This window comes from Narcine bancroftii, chromosome 13 (assembly GCF_036971445.1).
Source record: "Narcine bancroftii isolate sNarBan1 chromosome 13, sNarBan1.hap1, whole genome shotgun sequence".
Lineage (NCBI taxonomy): Eukaryota > Metazoa > Chordata > Chondrichthyes > Torpediniformes > Narcinidae > Narcine > Narcine bancroftii.
The window spans coordinates 43,451,801-43,479,628 of NC_091481.1; the positions used below are offsets into that span (position 1 = coordinate 43,451,801).

The 27,828-nt window shown below is 46.0% G+C and overlaps 1 protein-coding gene across 1 annotated transcript in view; it reads right to left on the reverse strand.

The window, feature by feature from the left end:
- Positions 1 to 27,828, reverse strand: part of cfap54 (cilia and flagella associated protein 54) — a 1,315,566-nt gene that overhangs the window by 402,590 nt on the left and 885,148 nt on the right. Inside the window, exons 17-21 of the mRNA XM_069909968.1 lie at positions 26,077 to 26,205; positions 25,447 to 25,615; positions 11,937 to 12,011; positions 10,357 to 10,478; positions 7,713 to 7,889 (exon numbers count right to left, since the gene is read on the reverse strand). Of these exons, the coding sequence (XP_069766069.1) occupies positions 7,713 to 7,889; positions 10,357 to 10,478; positions 11,937 to 12,011; positions 25,447 to 25,615; positions 26,077 to 26,205 (672 nt within the window). The remainder of the gene's footprint in view (positions 1 to 7,712; positions 7,890 to 10,356; positions 10,479 to 11,936; positions 12,012 to 25,446; positions 25,616 to 26,076; positions 26,206 to 27,828) is intronic.

Here is a 27,828-nt window from a genome sequence, read left to right on the forward strand (position 1 = left end):
ATGAAAATTAGAGGAACATTTTTAAAAATGGAAATGTAATAATACTGTATAAGCAAGTGTACCTGTCAAAATGTCTTTTAAATGTTACAATTGTACCCATCTCTACTACTACTTCTGGTAGCTCGCTCTACATATCTACCACTCCCTGTGTGAAAAAAGAGCCCCTCAGGTCTTTTTTAAACCTTTCTCCTTTGACTATCTATCATCTCTAGTTTTAGATTCCCCTACCCTGGGGAAAAAACTACCACTATTTAACTTATCTAAGCCCTTTATAATTTTATAAACTTCTAACCCCCTCAGTCACCTGTGCATCAGGGAGAAAAGTTCCAGCCTACCCAACATCTCCCTATAATTGAAGCATGCCAGACCTGAAAACATTTTTGCAAATCTTTTCTGCACCTTTTCCAGCTTAAAGGCAGTTTCCTGTGGCTGGGTGAACAGAAATACATACATTACTCCAAGTCTCTCAACAAGGTCTTGCACATTGTGACCTGACGTCTCAGCTCCTGTACTTCCCTGTGCCAAATACCTTCTTTACCACTTTGTCCACCTGTGCCTCCACTTTCATGGATCTATAGATTTTTATCCTTGGACTCTCTGTTCTACAGCACTCTACCATTCTACCATTCACTAAATCCTGCCCTGGTTTAATTGACTAAAGTGCTAAACCTTGCAACTTATCCAAGTTAAATTCCATCTTGCATTCTTTGTCTCATTCTCCAGTGTTCATCTCGAACCTGTGTAATCTCAGTTTATCTTCTTCACTGTCTGCTATACCACCAATTCTGGCGTCATAACTAACTATACTGTTATCAAAATCATTAATATTGTTACAAACAACAGTGTACCCAGCACCGATTACTGCAACACACCACTGGCCACAAACCTCCCATCTGAATATTAACTCTCCACTTCTACCCTCCAACTCCTTTTTTTTTTAAAGTTAAAAATTATTAATTAAACTCCAATAATTCAATTATATCTAACATTTTCCTTTTTCTCCAGCACAAGAACACATGATACCATTTAGTTGGAGACTGGCAAGATGGAATAGAAGGTGTTATTCCTCCAATTTGTAGGTGGCTTCAATTTGGCATAACACAAGATCATGGTCAGACATGTCTGTGTGGGAAGGGGTGTGGAATTGAAGTGATTGGCCATGCTCTTGGGCAGGGTGTAGCCTGACACAGGCTCATCCATCAGATTCTTCAATGGGTTGTGTGGTTTAATGCCTTTCCAGATCAGCTGCTTGATTGTATGATGATTCCAAAAATGTAACACATTTTGGAATCTTTTACAGAGGAATGCTCATCATCTCACACTTATGCAATTTCCAGTTCATTAAATATGAAATCAAGCTCTGTGTATTGTTACATGACAGCTGTCAGCCATTGCTTCAGTGCACAGTTCCTTCAACATGTACAAGATAGCACTTTGTCCTTGATTCTAAATTAGTCCTTAAACAAGGATTTCTGCCTGGATTGCCACAATGAAGACAACAAAATGTGAGGCTGAAAAACATCTTGTGGTGATACACCACTGGCCTACTGCAGGGGAAACCTTTGTACCTGTCAATCAGCCGACCTGAATGGACCAAGTCCCATCAGGTTGGGTGTCAATCACCCTCCGGGATATAAGCCTGAGCCCCATTTGAAGTCACTCTCAGAGTTCACAGCAGACAGCAGCACACTCTCACAGCTGGCTCTGTGGAGTTTTACGTGGAATAAAGCCTGTTGTACAGTCTTTTGGTTTTGTGTGTTTGCTTCTGACCGAGAGCGCACTACAATTTATTTGACGTAAAATTTTACAAGCTGCTATGGAAAAGTTCTTGAGCGCTGGGAGCCTCGAAATCGACCCACGCCACCCAGAAGCACAAACATGCTTTGAGATCTGGAGGCACACGGTTGAAGTGATCATCAAGGCTTATGTCAAAGACATCCTGGACTCCGATCGAAAGAGACTCGTCTTAGGAGACTGCATCGGGTACTCCGAAGTGATGAGCACCATCGAGGCCATGTACAAACCTCCCACAAACGTGGTCTTTGCAAGGTACCTCCTGTGTATCCGAGCCCAACAACCCGGGTAGGCGGCCGAGTCCTACCTGGGAGCTCTGCATGAGTTGGCCCGACCTTGTCTGGCTGAACCCGGGTTAAGCAAGAGACTTATCAGGGACGCCTACGTCTGAGGGCTATGTGCGAGGGCCACCAGGCAGAAGCTAGTGGAAGAAAATATCTACTCACTGGCCAAAACAGTGGCAGTAGTTTGAACCCTGGAGGAAGCAACCCTGCACACTGCAGCCTTCGATTCTAGTCTCCCTCAGGCCTCCTTGTGGTCAGCACAATCAGCTACTGTGGCCCTGGATCAAGCTGATCGTGCTAAAACTGGCTGGCCAAATCCCAGTATTGCTCAAGATTAGGCAAGAAAGGCCACTTCATGAAGGTATACCTCTCAAAGCCAGCCGGTAGCTCAGCGGCTCTCTACGATCTTCCCCCCTCCTTCACATCCCCCACCACTTGCAATTGCCAAGCGGCGCCATTGTCACTTCCAGCCTCCCCAGCCACGACCCAACTTCCAGCCTCACCGTGCGCCATATGCCCAGCCCAGCTCTCATTCTCACCAGAGCCGCCCACCGAAGACTACAATATGCCACTTCCGGTCTACTGAATGACGTCACTTCCACCGGCTGTGAGGACGTCACCCTCCCCGACAGCCAGCGGAGTAACGTCACTTCCCCCGATGCATCGAGCGAAGCTGGAGAAGAAGGCTGGCCATGCTTTACCCTCCCATGTGGCACCGCCATTTTGGGCAAGAGCAACACAGACGCTGTCACCGAGGCCCTCTCCAGGCTTCCAGCAATGATGACGTGGTCAACACAGGTGCTGACCAGGCCGCCCTACCGACACACCCCATGCCTCTGGATGCCGCCAACCGCACACTGCACCCCATGACTACGGAGAGCACCACTGGTCGACACTCACCTCTCACGATGTCTGTAGTAGACACTGATGACCACACCTCACCTCCACTGTCAGGAAATGACAACATGGACCCCGAGATGGTCCTAGGAGCCACCACCCTGACCAGGAACGTTATTCACAACCTCGGGTGCTCCATGATGGACATTAAAATCAATGGACAGGTAACAAGGTGCCTAATCGACAGTGGCAGCACCGAGAGTTTCATTCATCCAAGCGTGGCCCAGTCACTAAAGCTAAAAATCCACCCCACCACCTTCTCTATCGCCTTTTCCGCCAAGGACCGGACCATCAATACCCTCGGGTGCTGCTCAGACAATCTGACTATGCGGTGGGGGTGGGGGGGGTGGAGACATACACTGGGTTCAGGCTCCTGGTCATGCCCAAATTCTGCGCCCCAGTCCTCCTAGGCTTAGACTTCCAGTGCCATCTCCAGAGCATCACTCTCGCCTTCGGTGAGCCCCTACCCCCACTCACGCTCCACAGCGCACCTTCCAACCTGCGGCATCACCCCTCCCGTCCTCTTCTCACATCTCATGCCAGACTGCAAGCTGATAGCTGCCAGAAGTAGGCGCTATTGCGCAACAGAGAGTTCATCAGGGCGGAGGTGCAGCAGCTTCTGGCGGAAGATCACAGCCAGACCATCAACCGGTACACCCAGCTGGATGCCTACCCCCTATCAAGGATAGCTGTCATGGTCAACGAGATAGCCTGTTACCGGGTCTTCTCCACAATTGACCTGAAGTCGGCCTATCACCAACTCCCCATCCACCCGTGGGACAAGCCCTATACCGCCTTTGAGGCAGGCAAGCACCCATATCAATTCTGCTGGGTTCCGTTTAGGGTCTCTGTTTTCCAGTGGGAGATGGATAGAATGGTAGACCGGCACAAGCTAAAGGTGACTTTCCCGAACCTGGATAATGTCAGCATCTGCAGCCACAACCAGCAGGACCACGATGCCAATCTGGAGAAATTTCTCCAGACGGCCGAGGAGCTGAACCTAACGTACAACAAAGAGAAGTACATGTTCAGCACCACCCACCTTGCCATCCTGGGGTACATCGTGGCCAAGATTCAGAATGCTCCTCCCCACCATGCTCAAAGCCCTCCACAGGTACCTTGGCTTATTCCCTTATTACTCTCAGTTGGTTCCTCACTTCTTAGACAAGGTCTGCCCACTGGCCCAGGCCACCACAGACACCACGATGCATGCTGTGGACAAGGACTCCCCCTTCCAGGTGGAGAGCGATGCTCAGATGTAGCCCTCACCGCTACCCTCAACCGGGGTGGGGGGGGAGGGGGCGCCCGGTCACCTTCTTTTCCAGGACCCTCCACGACTCCAAGCTAGGGCACTCCACCATTGAAAAGGAGGCCCAGGCAATTGTGGAAGCGGTCTGTCACTGGCACCACTAACTGGCCAACAGGAGGTTCACACTCCTCACCGACCAGCGGGCAGTGCCATTCATGTTCATGTTCAACACCAGACACAGAGGCAAGATCTTGCGCTGGAGAGTTGAGCTGGCAAAATACAGCTATGACATCCAGTATCGTCCTGGGGTTTAACATCTACCCCGATGCCATCTCCCGGACCTGTGCTTCACTCCACGATGACCAGCTGCAGGCATTGTACGAGTCTCTCTGCCACCTAGGCGTCACCTGCTTATACCATTTCATCAAGTCCCGGAACCTCCCGTACACCGTCAGGGCTGTCAAGACCATGACCGATGCATGCTGGGTCTGCGCAGAATGCAAACCTCATTTTTCAGGCTCCTGATTTTTTCCGCCCACCCCAAGCTCATGTCGTGAAGGCCACTCGGCCCTTCGAGCACCTCAGCATGGATTTTAAGGGGCCCCTGCTGTCCATGAATCGCAAAGTCTATTTCCTCACAGTCATAGACGAGTACTCTCGCTTCCCATTTAACATCCCTCCACAGCCACCATCATCAGGGCATTGACACAGATTTTCACCATGTTTGACTACCCTGCATTTATCCACAGCGACTGGGGATCGAACTTCATAAGTGAGGAACTACGCCAGTACCTGACATCAAGGGGCATTGCGACTAGTCACATGACTAATTACAACCCGAGAGGTAATGGGCAGGTGGAACGCAAGAACTGGGTGATCTGGAAGGCAGTTCTTTTGGCTCTTAAGTCAAAAGGGTGGTCCATAGAGTACTGGCAGGACACTCTTCCAGAGGCACTCCATGCCACTCCACTTCTGTGCATGGCTACCACCATGTGACCCCTCACAAATGCTTGTTTTCATTCCCCAGGAGATCGGCAATGGGAACGTCCCTCCCGGCATGGCTCGCGTCCCCGTAGACACGTGTGGACGCAGAATGCCAAACCCCTGGTCGAGGAGGTATTCCTCCTACACGCAAACCACAACTAGGCCTATGTTAGGTTCAGCAGCGGCAGGGAGGACACTGTCTCAACCAGGGACCTAGCACCAGCAGGAACACCCACTACAACACAGCATCCTCCAGCCCAGGACCCCACCAGCCTGACACACACCCCTGACCCCGAACAGCTAATGACCACTCAAGGCCTCTTTGGGCACCAAGGACTTGCTACAACCGTAGAGGATGAACCCACCCCCCTGCACATCTGATGTGATGCACACAACTCGACCCTGGCCACCTCTCCACGCTGCACCACGCCAACTGCTCCGGCCCCTGCCCCCAGCCCTCCCATATCCTCACTAACCAATGACCAGGAGCCAGTCCTGCAACGGTCGCAGAGATTCCGATGGCCGCCGAACCATCTTAATTTGTAAATATTGTACATGTTGGGGAAACTCCCCCTCCCACCACCACCTGGGTCAATTTTAAAGAAGGGGGTGAATGTGGTGGTACACCACTGGCCTACTGCAGGGGGCAACCTTTGTACCTGCAGAAGAGCATGGGGTCAAGACAACAATCAGCCGACTTGAATGGACCAAGCACCAGGCTTCAATCACCCTCCGGGATATAAGCCTGAGCCAGCCCTTCGAAGTCACTCTCAAGAGTTCACAGCAGACAGCAGCACACTCTCACAGCTGGCTCTATCGAGTTTTACGTCAAATCAAGCCTGTTGTACAGTCTTTTGGTTTTATGTGTTTGTTTCTGACCGACAGTGCACCACACATTTCCCCTCCAAATTGTATAATCTTCTATTAAGTCGCATCTCAGCCTCCGATGCTTTGAAGAAAAAAGGTGGAAAATCTCATGATATGGTGCGAGAGTAACAACCGGAGTCTCAACTTGGACAAGATGAAGGAGATGATCGTGAACTTCAAAAGGACCAAGAATTACCATCCTCAGTGCACATAAATGACTCTGTAGTAGAGAGAGTGGAGAGCATCAAGTTCCTTGGAGTTCACTTAACTAATGACCTATCGACAACAATTTACATCTCCTCACTTGTTGGGAAGGCGCAACAGCGACTGCACTTCCTGAGAAGACTGAAGCGGGTAAGACTACAGGCCACCATTATGTCAACCTTCTACAGGAGCTCTATTTAGAGCTTCCTGGCAAGCTGCATCACAGTGTGGTAAGGTTGCTGCAGAGAAATGGATCGGAGGTCAATCCACAGAACCATGAGGGGCAGAGAGGATGATTGGAATCTCCCTCCCCCCCACCTCCCATCGATGTGATCTACTGGGATCATTGTCTGAATATGGGGCGCAAAATCATTGAGGTCCCTTTTCACCCTGCACACAGCATTTTTCAGCTGCTCTCGCCAGGAAAGAGATACAGGAATATCAGAGCCAGCCAGCCCATGGCAGTGAGAATGATGAACAACTAAAGGAATTGCTCAAACTTACTATCTGAGACTTTCATATGCACAAAACATTTTTATATATAATGTATTTGTATAGATAAAATATTTGTCTATATGTGTGTTATGTCTGGTAGTGTGTCTGCAAGTTTTCAACCGAGGACCAGAGAACGGTTTTGTTGGGTCATAATCAGGTGACAATAAATTTGACTTGACTTGATAAAACCTTCTCACAATAGCTCATACCCTCTAACCCAGGCAGCATTCCATTATATCTCTTCTGTGAACTTTTCAAAATCTCCACATCCTTCCTGTAATTGGACAACCAAATTTTTACATAGCTGCAACATATCTTTACTATTCTGCTCAATAGTCCAACCAATGAGGGCAAACGTACCATAAGCCTTCTTTACCATCCACATGGCCACTTTCAAGATCCCTCTGCTTATCAATTCTGTTAAGGATCCTGCCATGAACTCTTTAATTTCTCCTTGTATTTGACCTCCCAAGGTACAAAACCACATGCCTGCATGCTTTGAACTCTATCTGCTATTTCTCTGCCCTTATCTGTAACTGATCTATATGCTGCTGTATCCTTTGATAGACAATGAAAATCTTATGAACTTATTTATTTTGACTTATTTTAAAATTTACATTTTTAAATGTAAATTTAGACATACAGAACATAGCAGGGCCTATTGGCCAATGAAGCCATGCCGCCCAATTTACACCCAATTGATCTACAACCCCAGTACGTTTTGAACAGTGGGATGAAATCGGAGCCCCCGGAGAAGACCCACAGATACAGGGAGAACGTACAAACTCCTTAAAGACAGCATGGGATTTGAACCCCAATCCCAGTCACTGGTGTAACAGCATTGCACTGAACCATGAATGAACATAATGATAGGTTTTTTGTACTGATAACATATATAATCACACTACAATCTAAAAAATTATTTAAAATAAGTCAACCTTTTTAGATGAAGCAAAAGGAGCTGGCTTGAATATCATAGAATTGTGTGTTCTGGACACCAGGATGGGGGCAGGTACAACATCAAGCTTCTTGTTATCAGAAGAATCCTGCTGTGTATTTAACAAATAGAGTTTCCTCTGCTCAGCTTTTGCTTTCTGTAGAAGAGCCACAGTTTCCTAGAAAAGAATACGCTTTTCTTTAAGATTTATCACTGAAAGAAATCATTTTAAAAGTAACTATTTATAAACAGTAATGATTAACAAGTTCATCTTTTCATCATAGGAGTTTTCACAATTTTGAACATTTACAAGGACAAGTGGGGATAATATAATGTTCTTGTTCTAGTGAGTTACAGGGAAAATTATTGGTGCATGGGAGATGGCTACAAACAGCAAAACCTCTCATGTCTGAATTTTCAGTCTCTTTGTAAATGACATTATTAACATGGCCAAGCTGGAATAACTTAAATCCTATAGTCTTGTCTCATCAATTAGGAACAACTTCCAATGCTCATTAGTTGATTCACTCAGGACCAAATCTGCCAACCTGTGACAATACCGGTGACTGGAATTCCCTGTCCATAATACCACATGGGAGCAGAAATGGACTATCCAGCCCATTGAGTCTGCCCCGTCATCTAATCATGAGTTGATCCATTTCTCATTAAGCCCATCAGCCTTGGCTAATCAATCTCTGCCTTGTATACATTCAATGACTTGGCCGACTGTTGACTCCTATTTGTGATTCAGTGTTATCTGGGGATTTGCAGGAGTCTAAGGTAAACCAAATGACAAAAATCTAGACCTGGTCTGATCGAACACAGAACATTACAACACAATGCATGCCCTCAGCCTGCAAAGTTGTGCTGACTGATGGAAACCTACTCCACAACAATCTAATTTTTCCCTTCCTCACATCTGTAACCCTCTATTAATCTTACATCCATGTGTCCATCTAAGAATCGTTTGTATGTCTCTATTGTACCAGCCTCCACCACCACTCCTGGCAATGTATTTCAGGAATCCACCACCCTCTGTGCAAAAGATTTACCTCTGACGTCACACCTAAACTTTCCTCCACTCACCTTTAACAGACGTCCTCTGGTATTTACTCTCATCACCCCAGGAAGGTGGTACTGGCTAATCCCCTCATAATCTTGTATACCTCTATCAAGTCACCTCTCACCCTTCATCAAACATTGTTATATGATTGTCAGATATCAATTTCCCTTCACTCAGAAACACTTGCCCTGTAGCAGAAGGAGTTTTAAAATTTATATTTCTTTAACGATGCAGCACAGCAGAAGGCCCTTCCAGCCCATAAAACCTGTGCCACCCAATTACACCCAATAAACCAACTAAACCAGTATGTTTTGGAGGATGGGGGGAATCCAGATCATCTGGAGAAAACAGACAGGTCACAGGGAGAATATACAGAAACCTTACAGATGGATTCGAACCTGGGTTTTTGGCACTGTGTAGCATTGCATTGACTACCAGGGTAACTGTGCCATCTGTGTAGAGTTCCAGACGCTGTCGATGGGTTGCAAGGGAGACAGCCTGCTGGAGATGGCAGAAGGTACATCAAGGAAGACCAGAAGCAGCAACACAAAGAGACAGCGGTGAGTTACAAAACCTGCCAGCATGGCAGTGGAAATGTATTCACCAGACTCGTACCATTGGAGGACAAATTGTGAGGCATTTAAACTGGGCAGGACTCCAAAGGGCATGGGGTTTGAGGAGAGAGTTGGATCAGGTGGGATAATAAAGGGTGCAGAGAATGAGAGGAATGTGAGATTAAATTAAATGAAGCATTAAAGGAATGGATATTCAAAAGAGGGTGAGATAAGACTAAGTAGGACATTGAAGGGTATGGGAAGTGAAGGGAGAGCAAGACTGGGAAATTATAGAGTTCAGAGTTAGTAGACTTGGTGAGATGTGAATGACTGCGGGCAAAAAAAAAGCAATTAGATGAAGCTAAAGGGTGTGAGATAGGAAAGGCATCAGGGATGAGGAAAGAGTAAAATTAAACAAGCTAAGATATTAAAAGACATATCAAATGAGGACAGATTAAGGATGCATTAAATGATATGGTGTGTGATAAATTAGTGAGATAATATTGTGTGGGATATTTAAAGGTTTAGCAGTGGAGAAAGAGTGAAATTGGACTGGGTGGAAAATAAATTGGTGAATGGAGGGTTGAAATTATGACATATTGCATAACTAGTCCACACATCATCAATCAAGGAGTTAAAGAGGATTAGGCTGATAAAGTCTTTCTTGGGGGAACTGAGGATTGGTACAGAGTAACCATTCTCAACGGGGGCTCTGGAAGTGAATTTAAGTAAAAGCCTTGTTTTCTTTTCACCTCGCCACATAAATAATTGTTTATCGTTTTTATACAGTTAGTTGGAAAGAAGTATGGAAGAAACCAAAACTGAACTGCTTCTCAGGCAAGGGCTCCCATAAACTTTGAGCAGATATTTTCAGCATCAAAATCAAGGGCCAAAGGGCCTGTTCTGTGCAGTAATGTTCTATATTCCAGAGTCTTGGGCAGGGGGGCAGAGCCAAGAAAAGGTTGGGAATGGCTAGTATAGATTACAGTACTACAGAAGAACACTTTCTGTTAATGAGCAAAGATTACCTCAAAAAGGCTCTTCTGCAAGGCATCGTCCTCTCCTTTACTATGCAACGATATCACTTTTTGCATTAGAAATACTGCCTTCAGCACTTTGTTCTTCTTCACTTTCTCAATGATGTCTATTTCTGATTGGACAGAATAAAAAAGATTGGAGTTACATCACAGAATAAACCATTTGCCTGTGAGTCCACCTCACCCTTCCAAAAACAATCTAGTTCGTCTACGTTCCAATTCTCCTCTAATATTCCTGCACATTCATTCCTTTAAGGAATTTATCCTGAAAATTATAAAACTACAGATGCTGGCAATACAAACCAATAATGGGAAGATTTTCCAACCTTAATCATTCATTCGGTTTCTTTGTATGAAGCTTAAGGGGGCAATTATTTTCAGTACTTTCTGGTCTCCCTTTGAATTGTATTTGCTTTCATCATTATCTCTGCCAGGTTATTCCAGACTCTAATCATTCACTGCTTAAAAGAGATAGCCTTGATTTATTTTTTTTGGCCAAATAATCATCATTCTACATCCTTTACTTTATTTCATTAATGGGAATAGATTCTCTCTTGCTTTCTCGTCGTTCATGATTGTTATTCATCACCATGTAAATGGTGAGGAAACATAATAAAGACTATTCCATGTTCTGCATATCCCTCCTGAAATTTAGCCAGGCATGATTACTCATCCAGACATGAATCGATTTATGCCATTGACCAGGTATTATACATTTCATAGTATTTTGTGGGTAAACTGTAGGTTAGACTGGGACTCTGGTAAGATAAGTGACAAACTTATATGTCATCCATCAGAACCAACACACTCAATGTTATCAACATCCAGGTTCCCATCACCCACATCCCACAACACACTGGTTACTTCACGACTCTTCTGACCAGTCCAAATTCTGACCAGTCCAAAGCACTCATCAGCCCACTCCATGCCTCTTATTCATTGCACACTTGGTCCAACCCAGTTCCCAATCAGGCCCAAAAGCATGGGTCACTACAACCCTCGTCCAACTTCTGAGTAGGCCTCATTAGAAATAGTAGCCCATTCAGTGGAGAAATGGGTTCACAATCTAAATGGTAATTACTGGACATTTGAAATAGAATAGGGTCAAGAAGTATGGGGAGAGAGTGGAAAGTATTGAAGCCAAGATTGGTATAGCCATGATATTCAGAATGGTAGCAATGGCTTAACATTTTTCTTGCACTCTTTTCTAATTCACGGCACAACAATGGCACCGATCACCCATTGGTGAAATCCAGAGGATTGAAAGCTAAAAACATCCTAGGAGCTGATTTCCCATATGCACCTAAATCGTATTTAGTTTGCTTTCCACAAATTCAACACCAAAAAACATAAGGGCTGTTAAAATGACCACTCAAGTATAATTTAACCAATAAATAAAATGCTGTCCACAAATAGTTTATCTTGTTATAATAATTTTTTTCTGTCTTGGGTGTATTTGAGGCAGAGATTAATAGATATCTGTATAGTCAGGGTATGAAATGTTATTTTCTCTGTTTTTCATCATCAGACTGTGTTTGTTGATAGCTCCATATGAATCTGCATGAATTTACCTGTCAAACTGGAATAGCCACGGTGTGAATCAATACCTTTGCTTCCTTGACAGCTGCTGCTAGAATTCAGTAAATCTACAATGGAAAGCAAAGAGTTGAGCGCATTAACAACTGATTAGCAATCAAATATCCCTTCAATTTACACATAATGCCAGGGATTTGGGATAATCATGCCACTTCCGACACATTCATTGATTCCTCTCCTTTCGCCACCCCAATTCCTCTGTGCAGTCATGTCCTTTTTCAATGTTATTTATGAAGGAGGACATCCAGAATGACAGCTAGCCTTTGGTGGCAGCACTGCAAAATCACTGCTCACACCACCAGAGATCCAGGTTCAGTCCTTTCCTCAGGTGCTATCGGTGTGGAGCTTGCACATTCCCCCTGCAATCGTGTGTGTTTCCTCAAGTTCCCCAGTTTTGTCCCACCTCTCAAAGACGTGCAGGCACATAGGGTCCACTACCCATTTAAACTGCCCTTGTGTGAATGGAAGAATCTAGGGGCGTTAAAGAGAATATGGGGAGAATCAGCAATGAGAATAATATACAATTGGTGCTTGATAGTGGATGCAGACTAAAAGCAATTAAAACTGTATCCACAATCTAGGATCCAACCCAAAGAGGAACAGCAAGGAAACCAGGTGAAATGATCAAACTTTTGTTGAAGTTGTTTTCAATAAGTGTTTCAGTCACAATATGGTGTAGAAAAGTACAAGAACTGGGATGAAAATAGCAGATTATTTTGCATATTTGAACAACACAGCACGATAGTACTATCCAATTACAATCTACCAATCTCCATACATTTTGGAGGATGGGGGGAACAGGAACACCCATAAAAAATCCACAAAGGTCACGGGGAGAATGTACAAACTCCTTCCTATTCTGGGTCCCTGGCAAAAGCATCGCACTAACTACTACGTTAACCATGCCACCCTTGGGGGAAAGGTGGCTGAAATATCTGCCTCTCATTTGCTCCAGGAAGGGTCCAGTCAGCAGGAGCTGGACAAAGACCATGAGGAAGAGCTTGAAGCGGCATCAGAGGTTCAACACATTGGGAAATTTTAAATGAGAATGAGCCTCCTACAAACTCCATTTATCTACAACATATAAAGAAAAGTACCAATGGATAACCAGTGCTCTTCCCAACAAAGAAAAATCTAAGAGATGGTTGACCTCAATAATTCTGTAATACATGCACAACTTCACAATTGAAGGGCATGGTCGTGACAGCCAAGTCATTGGATGTATTTGATGCAGAGATTGATAGGTATCTGAATAGTCAGGGTACAAAAAATTATGGGGAGAAGGCATGGGAGTGAAGCTGAGTGGGAGAATGGATCAGCTCATGATGGAATGGGCAGTGGAATCAATGAGCCAAATGGCCTACTTCTGCTCCCATGTCGTATGGTCTAATCTAAGAGAAGGTTATATGGAATCATCCTATCTAAGAAACAGTTTTTACCTAATACATAGCTCTAACTCGAATCTAATCATTCCTTTATACAACATAGAACCCAACATTTGTATCCTACCTCAGATTAGATAAAAGCTAGCCATTTATTTCTACATTTCTTTGAGATATTTCTGACTGGAATCCATGTTTTTCTGTTCTGTCACATTTCACAATTTATCATTCTGAAAATAACCCAGTTTATAATTCTTAAGTTCAAATACCCTGAATTGGTTGGTACACCACAATTTCAGCCACTCTCATAATCCATCTTTCCCTCTGCAATGATAAATTGATGTATTTTCTCTTGTCAACAAGTCTCAGCATTGTGGCACATCTCTTTAAGCTGCTGCCTTACAGCTCCAATGATTCAGGTTCAATCGACCTCCAAGTGCTGCTTTTTTGGAGTTCACATATTCTTCCTGCAGCCATGCAAGTTTTCACCGGATGCTTGAATGACCTCTTAAGTTCCAAAAATGTGCAACCTTCATCATTGTACGTGAACTTGAACTAGAGGTTGGTATATTATCCACTGATAATTGTCCCTTGTGGGAATTTGGCGAGAATAAAGTGTGTTAATGCAGGATCAGTGCAATTACAGATCAAAGATTAAACACAAGATCAAATATTTCTGATCAATAGTCTGTATCTGTGCTGTATTTCTCCATGATTCTCTCCATGAGACAGTCTATTATTCTCTCAAAATGCATTTAATTTTGATGTGATCTGTGTTTTCAGAACTATAACATCAATTTTTTTTTAAAATCAGCAAGCAAAGCCCAAGTCAGCTTGTAATTTGGAGACTATATCATTCCTCAATAAGGCTATGGGGTCCTTCAGGTCCTTGGCAATGGCTAAGAACTCCCCCGGTATCACCAACGGTGCGCTGTACACTATCTCAGCTGCTGAAGCTTGAAATCTTCTTTTGGCGCAGTCTGGATCCCCAGGAGGACCCAGGGTAACTCACCTGCCAAGTTCAGCCCCTTGAGCCAAGCCATCAAGGCTGTCTTTAGGTGCCTGTGGAACCGCTCCACCAACCTGTTGGCCTGAGGGTGGTATGGTGGAGTTCGGTTCCCAGCAACTTGCCCAGCACCACCCAGAGTCCCAAAGTGAACTGTGTACCTCTGGGACTCTGAATCGCGACACCCAGGTGTTAAACAGTGCTCTGCCAAAGGTCTCAGTGGTTGTATCGGGCAGCAGGACCGCTTCTTGCCACCTCGTAGAGCGGTCAATCAGGGTGAGGAAATATCTCACCCCACGGAAGACTGGAAGCAATCCAACAATGTCAATGTGGACGTGGTTGAACCTACGTCATGCTGACTCAAAAGTTGGGAAGGGGGGAGCCAATGCGTGTCTGCACTTTGGTTGTCTGGCAGAGCATGCAGGTCATGGCCCACTGACTGAACTGTTTCCAGGGGCCATGCCAGATCAACCTTCTGATGGCTGGGTGCACCAGGTTGTGCACCACGTCGAAGACCTGCCATCTCTATGTTACCAGAATGATGGGGGCAAGGTTTGCTGGTGGAGACGGGTCGCATAAGAGCATCTGGTAACCAGGGCCAATGGTGACATCCTCCAGCCAGAGCCTGGAAACTGCCATCCTGTATGCTAGGATCTTGGATCTTCCTGCTGAGTCTTGGCTGAATAATCTATTCCCTGGGACAGGGCCTGGATGGACTCAATCACGGGGCTGGACAGTACATTTGGCCACTACATTGGTGTTGAATGTCCATGAGGAATTCAGACACATATGAGGGGTATTGCTGCTGCCTGGCCGACCACAGGTCTGACACTTTATGGAAGGCTTAGGTTAACGGTTTATGGTCCATGAAGACCCTGAATTGTCAACCTTCCAAAAAATACCTGAAGTGTCTGACTGCCAGGTACAGCACCAATAGCTCCCATTCAAAGGCACTGTATTTGAGTTTGGGTAGCTGGAGGTGCCTGCTAAAAGAGGCCAGGGACTAGATTGCTCTTTGATGAATTGCTCCAGTATGCCTCTTACTGCTGTGCCAAAGGCATCTATGGTGAGTCTGGTTGGCGCCTCTGGCCTGGGGTGTACCAGAAGAGTTGTGTCCTTGGCCTTCTGGAATACCTTCAAAGCCTCATTGTCCTAGGTAATGTCTTTACCTTTTTCTGCTATTAATGCGAAATTGGGTGCATAATGCGGGCCACTGATAGTATGAATCAGTGATAAAAGTTATTCTTACCAGCGAATTCTTGCAACCCCTTTACTCTGCAGGGCTTGGCAAAATGCTGAAACCTTCTAACTTTTCAGGCAGGGGCTTTTCTCCGTGACTGTTGATTTTATGCCCAGAAGGTCAATCATTTCCAGCCCAAACTGGCACTTAGGAGTGTTGAAAGTGTTATGAGTTCAGAGGACCCCAAAACCCAGAAGCAATTTACCAAGACAAATGGTTACTTAAACAAAAGTTGCTTTTAATTATCTTTAAGCATGAAAACAGAATTAACTTATCACTATTGACTTAACTAACCTAACTTAACCCCCTTCTAATTTTAAGCGCACATGTATGTAATGTGTAAGTTCAGAAAAGTTCTTTGGTTCACTGTCCAATCTCACTTCTCATTCCTCCAAGTTCACTGGTTGCAGGCAGTTCTTATACTGTGCACAGAATTTAACATTTATGAATTTCACCAGGTTTTGGTGCTTGAAAGGTAAATGGTTACCACTCAGGTAAGTTCTTGTCAGTTTTCAGAGAGAAATTTGTTGTTCCTGGAAACAAAATGATTCCTTCTGATCAGCGACTTCAGTGTCTTGCTGAAGAAACTTGCCCCATCAGGGTTTTCTAGATGATAACCTCTTTCTTTGAAGTCACCACAGAGTTCCTTTTTTGTTTCCTTTATTTCAAGTGCAACATAATGCAGCCAGTCCTCTCCTCTTGTATGGACCACAAGGGCATTAACCAGGCTGAACTAAGCACTCACAACCCATCTTCAAAATGGGGTTTTCCATAAGCTTGCCAGCTTATCCTGTTCTAGTCCCAGCTGCTGCTGCTGACTATAAAACTGCACTACTGAATTTCCTCTCTCTCAGAGAAAAAGCCACATGACGCTCTTATAACAGCAAGTTCCATTCCAGATACCCTGCGGCTCCGACAAATTCTTTCATCTGTTGCCTTTTTGTAAACAACAATCCATTAGCAACATCTCTTGGGCACTCTCCACAGCTTTTGCAAAGGCTCTTGGCGCCAGCTTGTCTAGCATGAGCAGAGCTCCAGTATTTTAAATAAGATCTGTTTTAAAGTGTTTGTATGTGACCTACACTAAAAATCCTGCCACAATTTGTCTCCCAAACAACATATCTATATATAATACAAACACAACATAATCTGTCACAATAGTTAGTCTGAATTCCTGCTGCCAGGTACACAGTCGCCTTAGATGGGCTGCATTCTATGTGTGATTGCGGCTGGCGATGAAAATATCATCCAAATAGGTGTACGCGAATGTGAGATCCCGGCCCATCGCATCCATCAGCCTCTGGAAGGTCTGGGCTGCATTTTTAGTCCAAAGGGCATTTTCAGGAACTCGAAAAGTCTAAAAGGGGTAATGATGATGATTTTAGGAATGTCATCAGGATGGACCAGGATCTAGTGATAGCCCCTGATGAGGTTGACTTTTGAAAATACCTGTGCCCCTTAAATTAGCAGTAAAGTCTTGGATATGGGGAATGGGGTACCTGTCAGGTGTGGTGGCCTCATTGAGGTAGTGGTAGTCACCGTATGGCCTCCACCTTCCTGCTGCCTTAGGTACCAGGTGCAGGGGGAAGCCCAGGGGCTGTTGGAATGTTGCACTATCCCCAGTTCTTCCATTAAAAAAAATTCCTCCTTGGCAAGGGTGAGCTTCTCGGGGGGAAAGGAGGCGTGCTGTGGCATGCAGCAGGGGGAGGCCCCTCAGTGAGAATGTGGTGCCTTAACCCATGCTTCAGTTCAGCGGAGTAAAACTGTGGCCTCAAGATCAAAGGAAACTCCACTAAGATCTGCATAAATGCGTCAGACAAAGTAACGGAGTCGAGGTAGGAGGGGAGGTAACTTGGTTTCCCCCAAGGGCATGGTTTGAAAAGTTCTGGTGTGTTCCAAACGCTGCCCTTTCAGGTCCATCAGCAGGTAGTGTGCTCACAGGTTGTCTGCTCCCAGGAGCGGCTGCACAACCACCTCAATTGTGAATGTCCATTTGAAGCGGTTGCTTTCGAAGTGGAGGAGGATGGTGTTGGTACCAAATGCTCATATGGTGGTGATGTTCACTGCCCTCAGTGCCGGGGTTGGTTTGTCATTCCAGGTGTTGAATACCGAGGGGGGAAGGACATATTTCAGCACCAGTGTCAACAAGGAAACGCCTTCGGACAGAGTCGCACTGGTGGAGGAGGTTGTCATGTTGGCCGACTGCTGCAGCCATTAACGACAGTTGACCATGACATTTCCCTGAAGTGCGCAGGGTTGGCAGCATTGACAGGTCTTGCACCGCATCATTGGGGATAGTAACAGCACTGTTGAATCAGGGGGTCACTTGCCTCTCCATTTGCTGTGGCCTTGTTGCAGCTGTGTGCGAGGTCTAGTGATCTGCTCCACTGAGGCACAGTTGTAGCGGCAGCTACACTGCTAACTGAAGGATCACATGACCAGATGGGTTGAGTTCAGTGAGCAAAACTGATTTATTGCAGGCTGCCTGGCTGGCCTTATACTCCCAGCCTGGATTTGGCTGAGAACCATGCTGGGGGGCCCCGACGTCACTGGGGCATCACGTGGGTCCCCCAGCATGGGCTTCTGACCCCGGTGCTGAGGTTGGGAGGAAACCCCTGACGGCACCATTTTGGCCGGCTGCCCCACCGCATGCGTGACAAGTGGGGCCAGTTCGCCTGCCATACAGCCTCCCCCCAGAACCAGCGCCAATGTCCTTTTTTGCCGGGCGGCCTCGCTTCTTGGTTTGGGCCACAACTACTGGTTCAGTGGGGTCGAGGTGGGCTGGCTTTAACCTGTCCACTGTAAACAGTTCCCTCTTACCACCGATGCCCAGTGTGAAAGTGGATCCTGAATGCTGGACGACTTTGTATGGCCCTTAATATGGTCTTTGTAGAGGTGCTGTGGATGGGCCCCGCCTGAGAAAAACATACTCTGCGGAGTACAGCTCACTGGGGACAAATGAGGCCCATGTGCCGTGTCTGGGCGACGGTGGGGGGTGTGAAGGAGTCCAACTGGGACCGGAAGCGGGGAAGTAGACCATGCGGTGATTGCTGGGGGTTGTGAAGTGCATTCATGAAATAACCGGGTAGGGCTAGCAGTACACCATAGACCAGCTCAGCTGATGACGCCTGTAGGTCCTCTTTGGGTTTCGAGCGGATGTCCAGGAGCAGCCAAAGCAGCTCGTCCAGCCAGTCGGGCCCGGTGAGGAGGGCCATAAGTGCCGACTTAAAGTGGCAGTGCAATCGCTTGACTAGCCCATTGGCCTGTGGGTGATAGGCTATGGAGTGATGTAGCTCAATTCCCAACCAGTTGACGAGCAGTGCCCAGAGTGCAGAGGTGAACTGGGCGCCCCGATCACTGGTGAGGTGGTTCGGAACACCGAACCAGGCAACCCAACCATTCAAAAGCGCTCGGGAGCAGGAGTCCGTGGAGGCATCTGGCATCATGATCACCTTGGGCCAACGAGTGGTGAGGTCTACCGCTGTGAAAAAGTAACGGTTATCTCACGAAACGGGTAAGGGTCCGACGATGTCCACATGAATGTGACTGAACCGTTCCCGGACGTGTTGTACAGGTGCTCTGGTGTGCCTGTGTACCTTGGAAAGCTGGTAATGGATGCAGGTTCTGGCCCAGTATCAATCCGCTTCTGAAGCCCACACCAGATGAAACGTTCTTCCACCATACGGACCGTGGACCTGGTGGAAAGGTGGGAAAGGTCAAGGATATGGTGGAAGACTTGCCTGCACCACTGCTGGGGAACAACTGGTCGCGGGGTGCCCATGGAGACATCGCACAGGATGTGAGGAGTCGGGAGGTCCTGGAACTGGAGGCTGTGATGGCAGTCCTGAAGGCCCACGTCTCCTCATTGGACTTCTGGTCCTGGGCGAGCTGGTCGGTCAAGGCCAGGTGTCACCGTGCAAATGGCCAGTCGTGAGAGTGCATCGGCAACCACGTTGTCTTTCCCCGCCTTGTGCTGAATGTCAGTGGTGAACTCCAACACAAAGGAGAGGTGACGCTGTTGGCGGGCCGACCAGGGATCTCTTGCCATAAGAAGCATCTGAGTGAGGGGTTTGTGGTCGGTAAAAATGGTGAAAGGCCTCCACTCCAAGAAATAGCGGAAATGAAGCACCGCCAGGTACAGGCCCAGCAACTCATGATCGAAAGCGCTATACGCGCTCTGGTGAGCGAAGAAGTCGGCTAAAGAATGCCAGTGGTTTCCATTGTCTGTTCACCTGCTGCTCCAGTACGGCACCGACAGCTGTGGCAGAGGCATCGAGGGAGAGCGCCGTATGCAGGTCGATGAGTGGGTGGACAAGCAGGGTAGCTTTTTGAGGGCATCTTTCATGGCTTTGAATGCCCTGCTGGCCTCTGGAGTCCAGGCGAGCGTCTTGTCTTTGGCCACGATGAGGCCACGCAGTGCCTGGAATGAAGCAGTTATAGAAATTGACCATACCCGCAAACTCCTGTAGCCCCTTGAGATTGTCCGGGTGTGGGAACTCCCTGATTGCAGTGACCTTCGCAGCGGCAGGTGTGGCTCCTTCGGCCGTGATGGTATAGCCCAGGAACTGCATGGACTCTTTCCCAAACTGGCACTTGGCCGGACTGATCGTTAGGCCGAAGTCGGCCAGTTGGGAGAAGAGGGTGCACAGGTGGGACTTGCGTTGTGCCCGGTCTCTGCTGGCGACAAGGAGGTAAATGAATACAAAATTCAAATTCTTGCCCACTGTTTCCATAAGGCGCTGGAAGGTCTGGGTGGCGTTCTTGAGCCTGAACGGCATGTGTAGGAACTCAAACAAGCTGAAGGGGGTGATGATGACCATTTTGGGTATGTCCTCAGGGTGCACCGGGATTTGGTGATACCCGCACATCAGGTCAACCTTGAAGAATACCCTCGCGCCATGCAGGTTGGCCGTAAAGTCCTGGATGTGAGGGATTGGGTATTGGTCAGGTACTATCGATTCGTTAAGCCATCGATAATCTCCACAGGGGCACCAGCCGCTAGAGGCTTTTGGGACCAGGTGGAGTGGTGAGGCCCAAGGACTGTCAGACCATTGAATGATCCCCAGCTCCTGCAGATACGAGAACTCTTCCTTCGCTATCTGGAGCTTATCTGGTGGGAGCCGGCGTGCCTTGGCATGGACCGGTGGGCCTTGGGTGGGGATGTAATGAAATACCCCATGGCGTGGTGAGGCGGCAGAAAACTGCGGCTTGAGGAGGGATGGGAACTTGTCCAGGATACACTGAAACTCATCCTTGGGCGTGCTGACCGTGGCCACCTGCGGCTGCTCTGTGCGGGAGGCGTTGAGGCGAACGGATTGGATGGTACGGGTATCTACCAGTCACCTACCTTGAATGTCGACCAAGAGTCCGTCGATGAGGAGGAAGTCAACACCCAGGATGGCGGTTGGAAGGGACGAAACGGTGAATCTCCACGAGAACTTCCGTTGGCCGATCTAGAAGTGGACGTTCTTGTCTCCATACTTTCGGATCTTCGTTGAATTGGATACACGGAGGAGAGATCCTCGAGGCTGGTTCCAGGACTCGATGGCTGTGGCTGGGATGATGCTGATCTGGGCCCTGGTGTCGACGAGGAAGCGTGGGCTGCTGACTGAATCCTGTAGGTAGAGAAGGCTGTGTTCTTGGCCAGCCGCCACAGCCATTAACAACGGTCGGCCTGCTCATTTCCCTGGAACAAACATGGCTGATGACACTTCTGAACCTTGGCTCCCCAGTGTTGGTGGAAGAATCAGAGGCCTGAAGTGGACAAATTGCTTCTGGCTATGCTCTTTGAGGCCTCTGCAGGGGCCGGGTGTTCCACCATAGCGCGAGAGGAAGGCTTGGCATGGACATGCCCGTGACTCATAACCTGCTGGACTACTGAGCCTTCCGGGAATCGTTCGAGCCATAGCTCCTGAGTCTTTTGAGCAACCTTTCTAGGGTCGACGAAGCTCTCCTGGGAAAGTAGCGGCTGGATGACTTCAGGCAGATGGTCGAGGAAGATGCGCTCGAAGAGTGGGCAGTTGGTGTGATCGCCCATGAGTGCGAGCATCTCGTCCATCAACTCAATTGGAGCTCTGCCCCTCCAAGGCGTCGAGGCGCAGCATCTGAGTGGCACGCTGATGCCTGGAGAGGCCGAAGGAGCGGTGAGTACCCGTTTCATGGTCCCGTATTTATCTTCCACGGGTGGGTGTTGAACGAGGTGCAGCAATCGTTTGGCGGTGGCCTGGTCCAGGGCAGCAACCACATGGTAAAACTTGGTCGAATCCGATGAAATCTGGTGGAGGTGAAACTGAGCCTCTGCGTAGCTGAACCAGGTCTCCGGCTCCTGAACCCAGAAGTCAGGAAGCTTGATGGTTATAGCATTGATCAAAGGGTCGTTCATGTTGGGTTCAAAGATGTTTGAACCTGTCGGGGTCACCAATTGTAGCGGCAGCTACACTGCTAACTGAAGGATCGCACAACCAGAAGGGTTGAGTTCAACGAGCAAAACTGATTTATTGCAGTCTGCCTGGCTGGCCTTATACTCCCAGCCTGGACCTGGCTGAGCATGCTGGGGCGGGGGGGCCGACGTCACCGGGGCATCACGTGGGTCCCCAAGCGTGGGCTTTTGAGCCCGGTGGCAAGGTCAGGAGGAAACCCCCTACGGTGCCATTTTGGCTGACTGCCCCGCCACGTGGGTGACAAGTAGGGCTGGTTCGCCTGCCTAATGGTGTACCGCCACACCGTTTTCTTTCTTCGGTCTCTAAAGTACATCTGCCAGGACTATGACTTTCCTGGGGTTGCTGAGTCCTCATTAGTGAACAAAAGTCGGATATCCTTGGGCAGCTGCTCCAGGAAAATCTACTTGAAGAGTGGGTGAGGCCTGTGTCCCTCAGCAAGGTGAGCATCTCGCTCATGAGGGCAGATAGGACTCTGTCCCCAAATTCATCCACATGCAAGGTCGGGTGGCACACTTGCAATGTGAGAGCCCAAAGGTGCAGGTTAATAGCTCCTTGAGGGCGTCGTATTTGCCTTGGTCCTGAAGCTTCCGCATGAAGTCCACAATTCTTGCTTCCATATCCTGGTCAAGAAAGCTTACCACGTAGTAGTAACATGTGACATCAGTGGTGATCTGTTGAAGGTGGAACTGGGCCTCAGCCTGTCCGGCCACGCAGCATTGGCAGCTTAAATGAAATCGCATGAAGAGCCACCTGGTTCATCATCTTCGGGTCCAACTGCTAGTTGGACCTGCTGGGGTCACCAATGTAGTGTGCGCGCTACCGCTAAGTGTGGAAAGAAGACACACACCCAAGAAGTCGAAGACTGATTTATTGCACTGGCAGCTCTGCTTATATTCTCTCCCTGCTGATGACATGAGTGACGTCACAGCAGCGCCAGCCTCGGATTGGTCAGCATTCCCGCCATTGCTCATTGTTTCCTGCCTTGCAGGTTGTCACCTGGGATGAGATCGTTGGCCCTATGTAGTCTGTGTGGTCGTCACATTTATCGGCCATTTGGGTACTGAGTCACATCCAGTTAGAGGGCTACTACAACACTGTTTTATTACAATGACAATAAATTTAATTAGAACATAAAACATTCCAGCACAGTACACGTCCTTCAGACGTTCTGTGGAAACCTACTCCACAACAACCTAATTTTTCCCTAACTCATACCCACAACCCTCAATTTTACTTATGTCCATGTGCCTAACTGAGTCTTTTGAATTACCCTATTCTACCAGCCTCCACCACCACCCCCAACAATGCATTTCAGGCATCCACCACTCTATGTTAAAAAAAAATTACCTCTGACATCTCCGCTAAACTTTGCTCCACTTAAATTGATGTTTTCGAGCATGTGCTGTTGTTACCCAAGGAAAAAGGAGCTGGCTCTCTACCCTATCTAAGCCTCTCATAATCTCTATTAAGTCACCTCTCTTCCTTCTAGCCAAAGGATCTATTTCTGATTCTGACACAATGAAAAAATTCCAAAGATTATCTTTTGTTTCCTCTTTAAGGCCTTTGCACACTTCTTATGGCATGGGGTTCAAAAATAATCTTATCTTTGCATCCTCTCTGGCCACAGGGGAGGTACCGGAGGATTGGAGAATGACAAATGTAGTCCCTTTCTTGAAGAAAGGTAAGAGGGAAAATCCTGGAATTTTTGACCAGTGAGTCAAAAGGTTGGAGGTGATGTGGATAGCGTAGAAAGTTGACATAGGTTACAACAGGATATAAACAGGATGCAGAGATGGACAGAGAAATGGCAGATGGAGTTCAATCTAGATGAGTGTGAAACTATGCCCTTTGGAAGGTATAACTTGAATATGTGGTTAATGGCAGGGTTCTTAACAGTGTGGAAGGACAGAGAGATCTGTGGTCTGACAGTTCCATGCATCTACCACATTCTGTGTAAAGGACTTCCCTCTTGTATCTCCTTTAAACTTACCCATTCTCATCTTAAAGCTCCGCTCTCTAGTATTTTGACATTTCTGCCCAAGGTAAAAGACACTATCTTCCCCATCTAGTCCTATCATAATTTTACAAATTTCCATCATATTTTTTTATCCAAAAAATAAAACTGGGAAGTCATCAGTCAACACTTAAAAAACAGATAGTAAGAAGGGTGGAAGCTTCACAGAACTTGCTTGGTCAACAATTCAAGAGCTGTATAAAAACATTAAGAGATTCCATGTTTCACAACAAAAAACAATTTTTAAACAAATATTTTTTGAAGTACAATTTTAACCCATGACTGCCTTGTGGGAACCAGGTATTGGAACTCGGAATCAAGAGGATGTTGAGGGCAAGAAGGGGTCCCGTACAGCCTTGGGTGCTGAATGCTACTTGATTGTGTTGCAAGTTTGGATCTAGTCCTTGGGTTGCCAGTGGTTTGAATCAGAATCAATGGACACTCAGTGTCTCTGAAGGGATTCTCTTTTGCTTGTCTTTCTCCTCTTGTTAGGGACGCTGAGCAATGCTCATAGTGATTCTTTGTTTGCCTTAAGCAGACAGATGTTGAAGTATATTATGTATAGTACATTTTCAATGTATTACATTTTACATTGTATTATTTTGGATGGCATGGATGGTGTAACGGCTAGCACAACATTATTACAGCAACAATGACCCAAGTTTGAATCCAGTCTTTCTGTTAGAGTTTGTATATTCTCCCCATGTCTGCGTGGATTTACCTAGAATGTTCTGGTTTCCTCCCACCCTTCAAAACATATGGGGAATGGAGGATGATTGGTATATTTGGGCGACATGTGCTGGTGGGCCAGAAGGACCTATTATCATGTTGTAAATCTAATTTTTTTTAAAATAAAAATAAACTTTTAAGCTGGTACAGTTACTCTAGAGAATTGGATTGGAGTGGCAGAGAGGATCACTGCAGTCTCATTCCCCCCATTGATGGGATTTATTGGGATCAATGTCTGAAAAGAGCACAGAAAATCATTGAGGACCCCTTCCACCCCACACACAGCACCTTTCAGCTACTCCCACCAAGAAAGAGATACAGGAGGATCAGAGCCAGCACCACCAGGCTGACAAACAGCTTCTTCCACAGGCAGTGAGAATGCTGAATAACTAAAAACTGCTCACACGAACCCTCTGAGACTCTTCTATTTATTAACAATTTTTGATATGTATATTTTTTCTGCATATAAATCGCTTGTCTGTATGCGTGTATGTCTGTTTATGTGTTTGTATGTTTTGGCACTGACGATTGGAGAATGCTGTTTCGTCTGGTTGTATTTGTGCAATCAGATGATAAATAACTAACCTGAACCTTTGAATTGTAAAAAAATTAATATATATTATAAAGCTCTACTATATTCACTGCTTTTTAGAGATACAAAGATAATAACTAACCAAGATTTATTTTGAAAAGTTTAAATGCCACCCTGTAATATACGTGAAAAAGCTCCAGATGCAAATCCATGAGAAGACTTTGGATAGTTCTTTCTTTATAAGGATTCCCTTTTGATACTTCATATTTTTCTTGTGGATCTGATTCTTCAGTTGACTCATGGATAAGGTCCTGTAACAGAAACCAAAGCAAAATAAATTGAACAGTTGAAAAAAAACCTTGAAATAAGAGGTAGGAACTCTATTTTTCAAATTTCCCTTTTAGAATCCCCAAGATTATCCCAACCGTGGCAAACTGAAATGGCTATAATACAAGTTGGAGGTGGGTTACCTTCAAAATCCCACCTCCAACTTTATAAAAGGATAACATAGTCATCCTTTGGTGTTTGGGCTTGCAAACTACAGGAAAGAAATGAGTAATATGACCAAGTTGAAGAGGTTATTTTTACTGATCTGTCCTCCTGCTTCCACCAGGTGAAAAAGGCTTAAAATTAACCCTTCAAATGCACTTCCAATTTGCATCCATCAATGGTATCCTCAACCATTTGAAAAGCAGTGTATCTGATAGCCTTGCCTTCCATATACATTGGTGAAATTTGCTCCAAAAACTTAAGCATTCAAGTCTTTTCTTACCTTTAAAAGGTTACAGTCAATCAACAAACTTCCATCTGATGAAACAGCTGCTGAGCGAGCTGTAGCCATGCTTTCTATTGCATTCTCAAGCATTTTACATGCAATAGCAAGTTGTTCAGATGGATGTTTCTGAAAAAAAAGTCACATATTAATCATAGCTTTGCAGTTCCTTGTCAGAGGTGCGATGTATATATATTTGGGAGTATTTGGTAAAATTAGAATAGGTTACTTACATACACACATTTGAAAACAGATCTTATTTGGAATACTGAAGAATTCACATTCAGGAACATTGCAAAAACTATGGAGAATGCTATGTATATTTCACAAGTAGGTGCTAAGTGAAATGACATAATGAAATGAGTAGACCATTGTCTTGGAGGAGACAAAATGGCTGTTTAAAGGTACCTACAGTGTGCTCACAGAAAGGTCACTGCTGGGTTTTGTTTATCTAAGACAACAATTTGACCAAGAGAGGAGAACTCCTGTGATTTGCTGAAGAAGGTGGGGTTTTTTTGCAAGTGAGAGAGTCACATGCGCTTTCTAGCAGTTGGCAGATGGAGAGAGAGAGAGAGAGAGAGAGAGAGAGAGAGGGAGAATACAAGTTCAAGAAGCTCTCTCAGCTAGTGTGTGTGACACTGAAAGCAGTTGAACAGTGCAAGCCAGGAAAAGCTGGTTGGAAACTGAAGAAAGTTCCAGAGTAGTGAATGGCTGGAAGTGCTATCTGTCTGATGTTTCTCTTGGTATAAGGGGAACAGAAAGGAACTCTGTCCTAGCCTGAAAGAAAGAGGTTACCATCTGGAGAACCCTGATGGGGTAAGTTTCATCAGCGAGATCTTGAGGTGACTAATGGTGGTACCTCGGTTGTGGAAATCCTGGAACAACAAATCTCTCTCTGCAAACCCTACAAGAACTTTCCTCAGCGATAAACATTTACCTTTCGAGCACCAAAGCCTGGTGGACTTTATACATGTTAAATTCTGTGCACAGTATAAGAATTGCCTGCATCCAGAGAACTTGGAGGAAGGAGAAGTGAGAATGAACTGTGAACCAAAGAACTTTTCTTAAATTTACACACACATTACATACATGTGCGCTTAGAATTAAGTATAGAGATAAGTTAAAGTTTGATTCTATTTTTCATGTTTAAAGTTCATTAAAAATAACTTGTTTAAATAACCATTTGTTTGTGGCGAATATCTATTGCTGCTGGATTTTGGGGTCCTTTGGGCTCGTAACAGGGTAATATCAGTAAGCACCAATATTCATTTTAATTAGAAAATTCTGGTCAAAAGATAAAGATTGGCTGAAAACAAGTTACAAGCTTTTAAATATTTGTAAAAGATTAAGCATGAGATAAACAATTTATGATCAATGTCCTCTCCCTCAACTGATAAAGTCTAGCATGTCTATAATTCTATGTCATGAACACAGCAGGGAGGACACGGCTATGTACTGAAATAGGTGTGAGGATCACATTGCCCAGATAATCTGCATCTTTCTTTAGGATGTAGAGATTTCATCATATTTCATCAAAAAACTGCAGTGATTTAAAGCCACCTCTACCTCAAGAACTAGTCTGAATGGGTTTTTAATTGTTCGCCTTGTTAGTGATAACCACATCCAATTTATCAACAAAAGTGCTTTTGTTTTGTATCTCCGATACTCATACCTGATAAAACATTTGTTGATCTCAGTTTTGGAAAGATGATGATGATCAATTATTGGTATCATCAACAACAATTTGCCTTT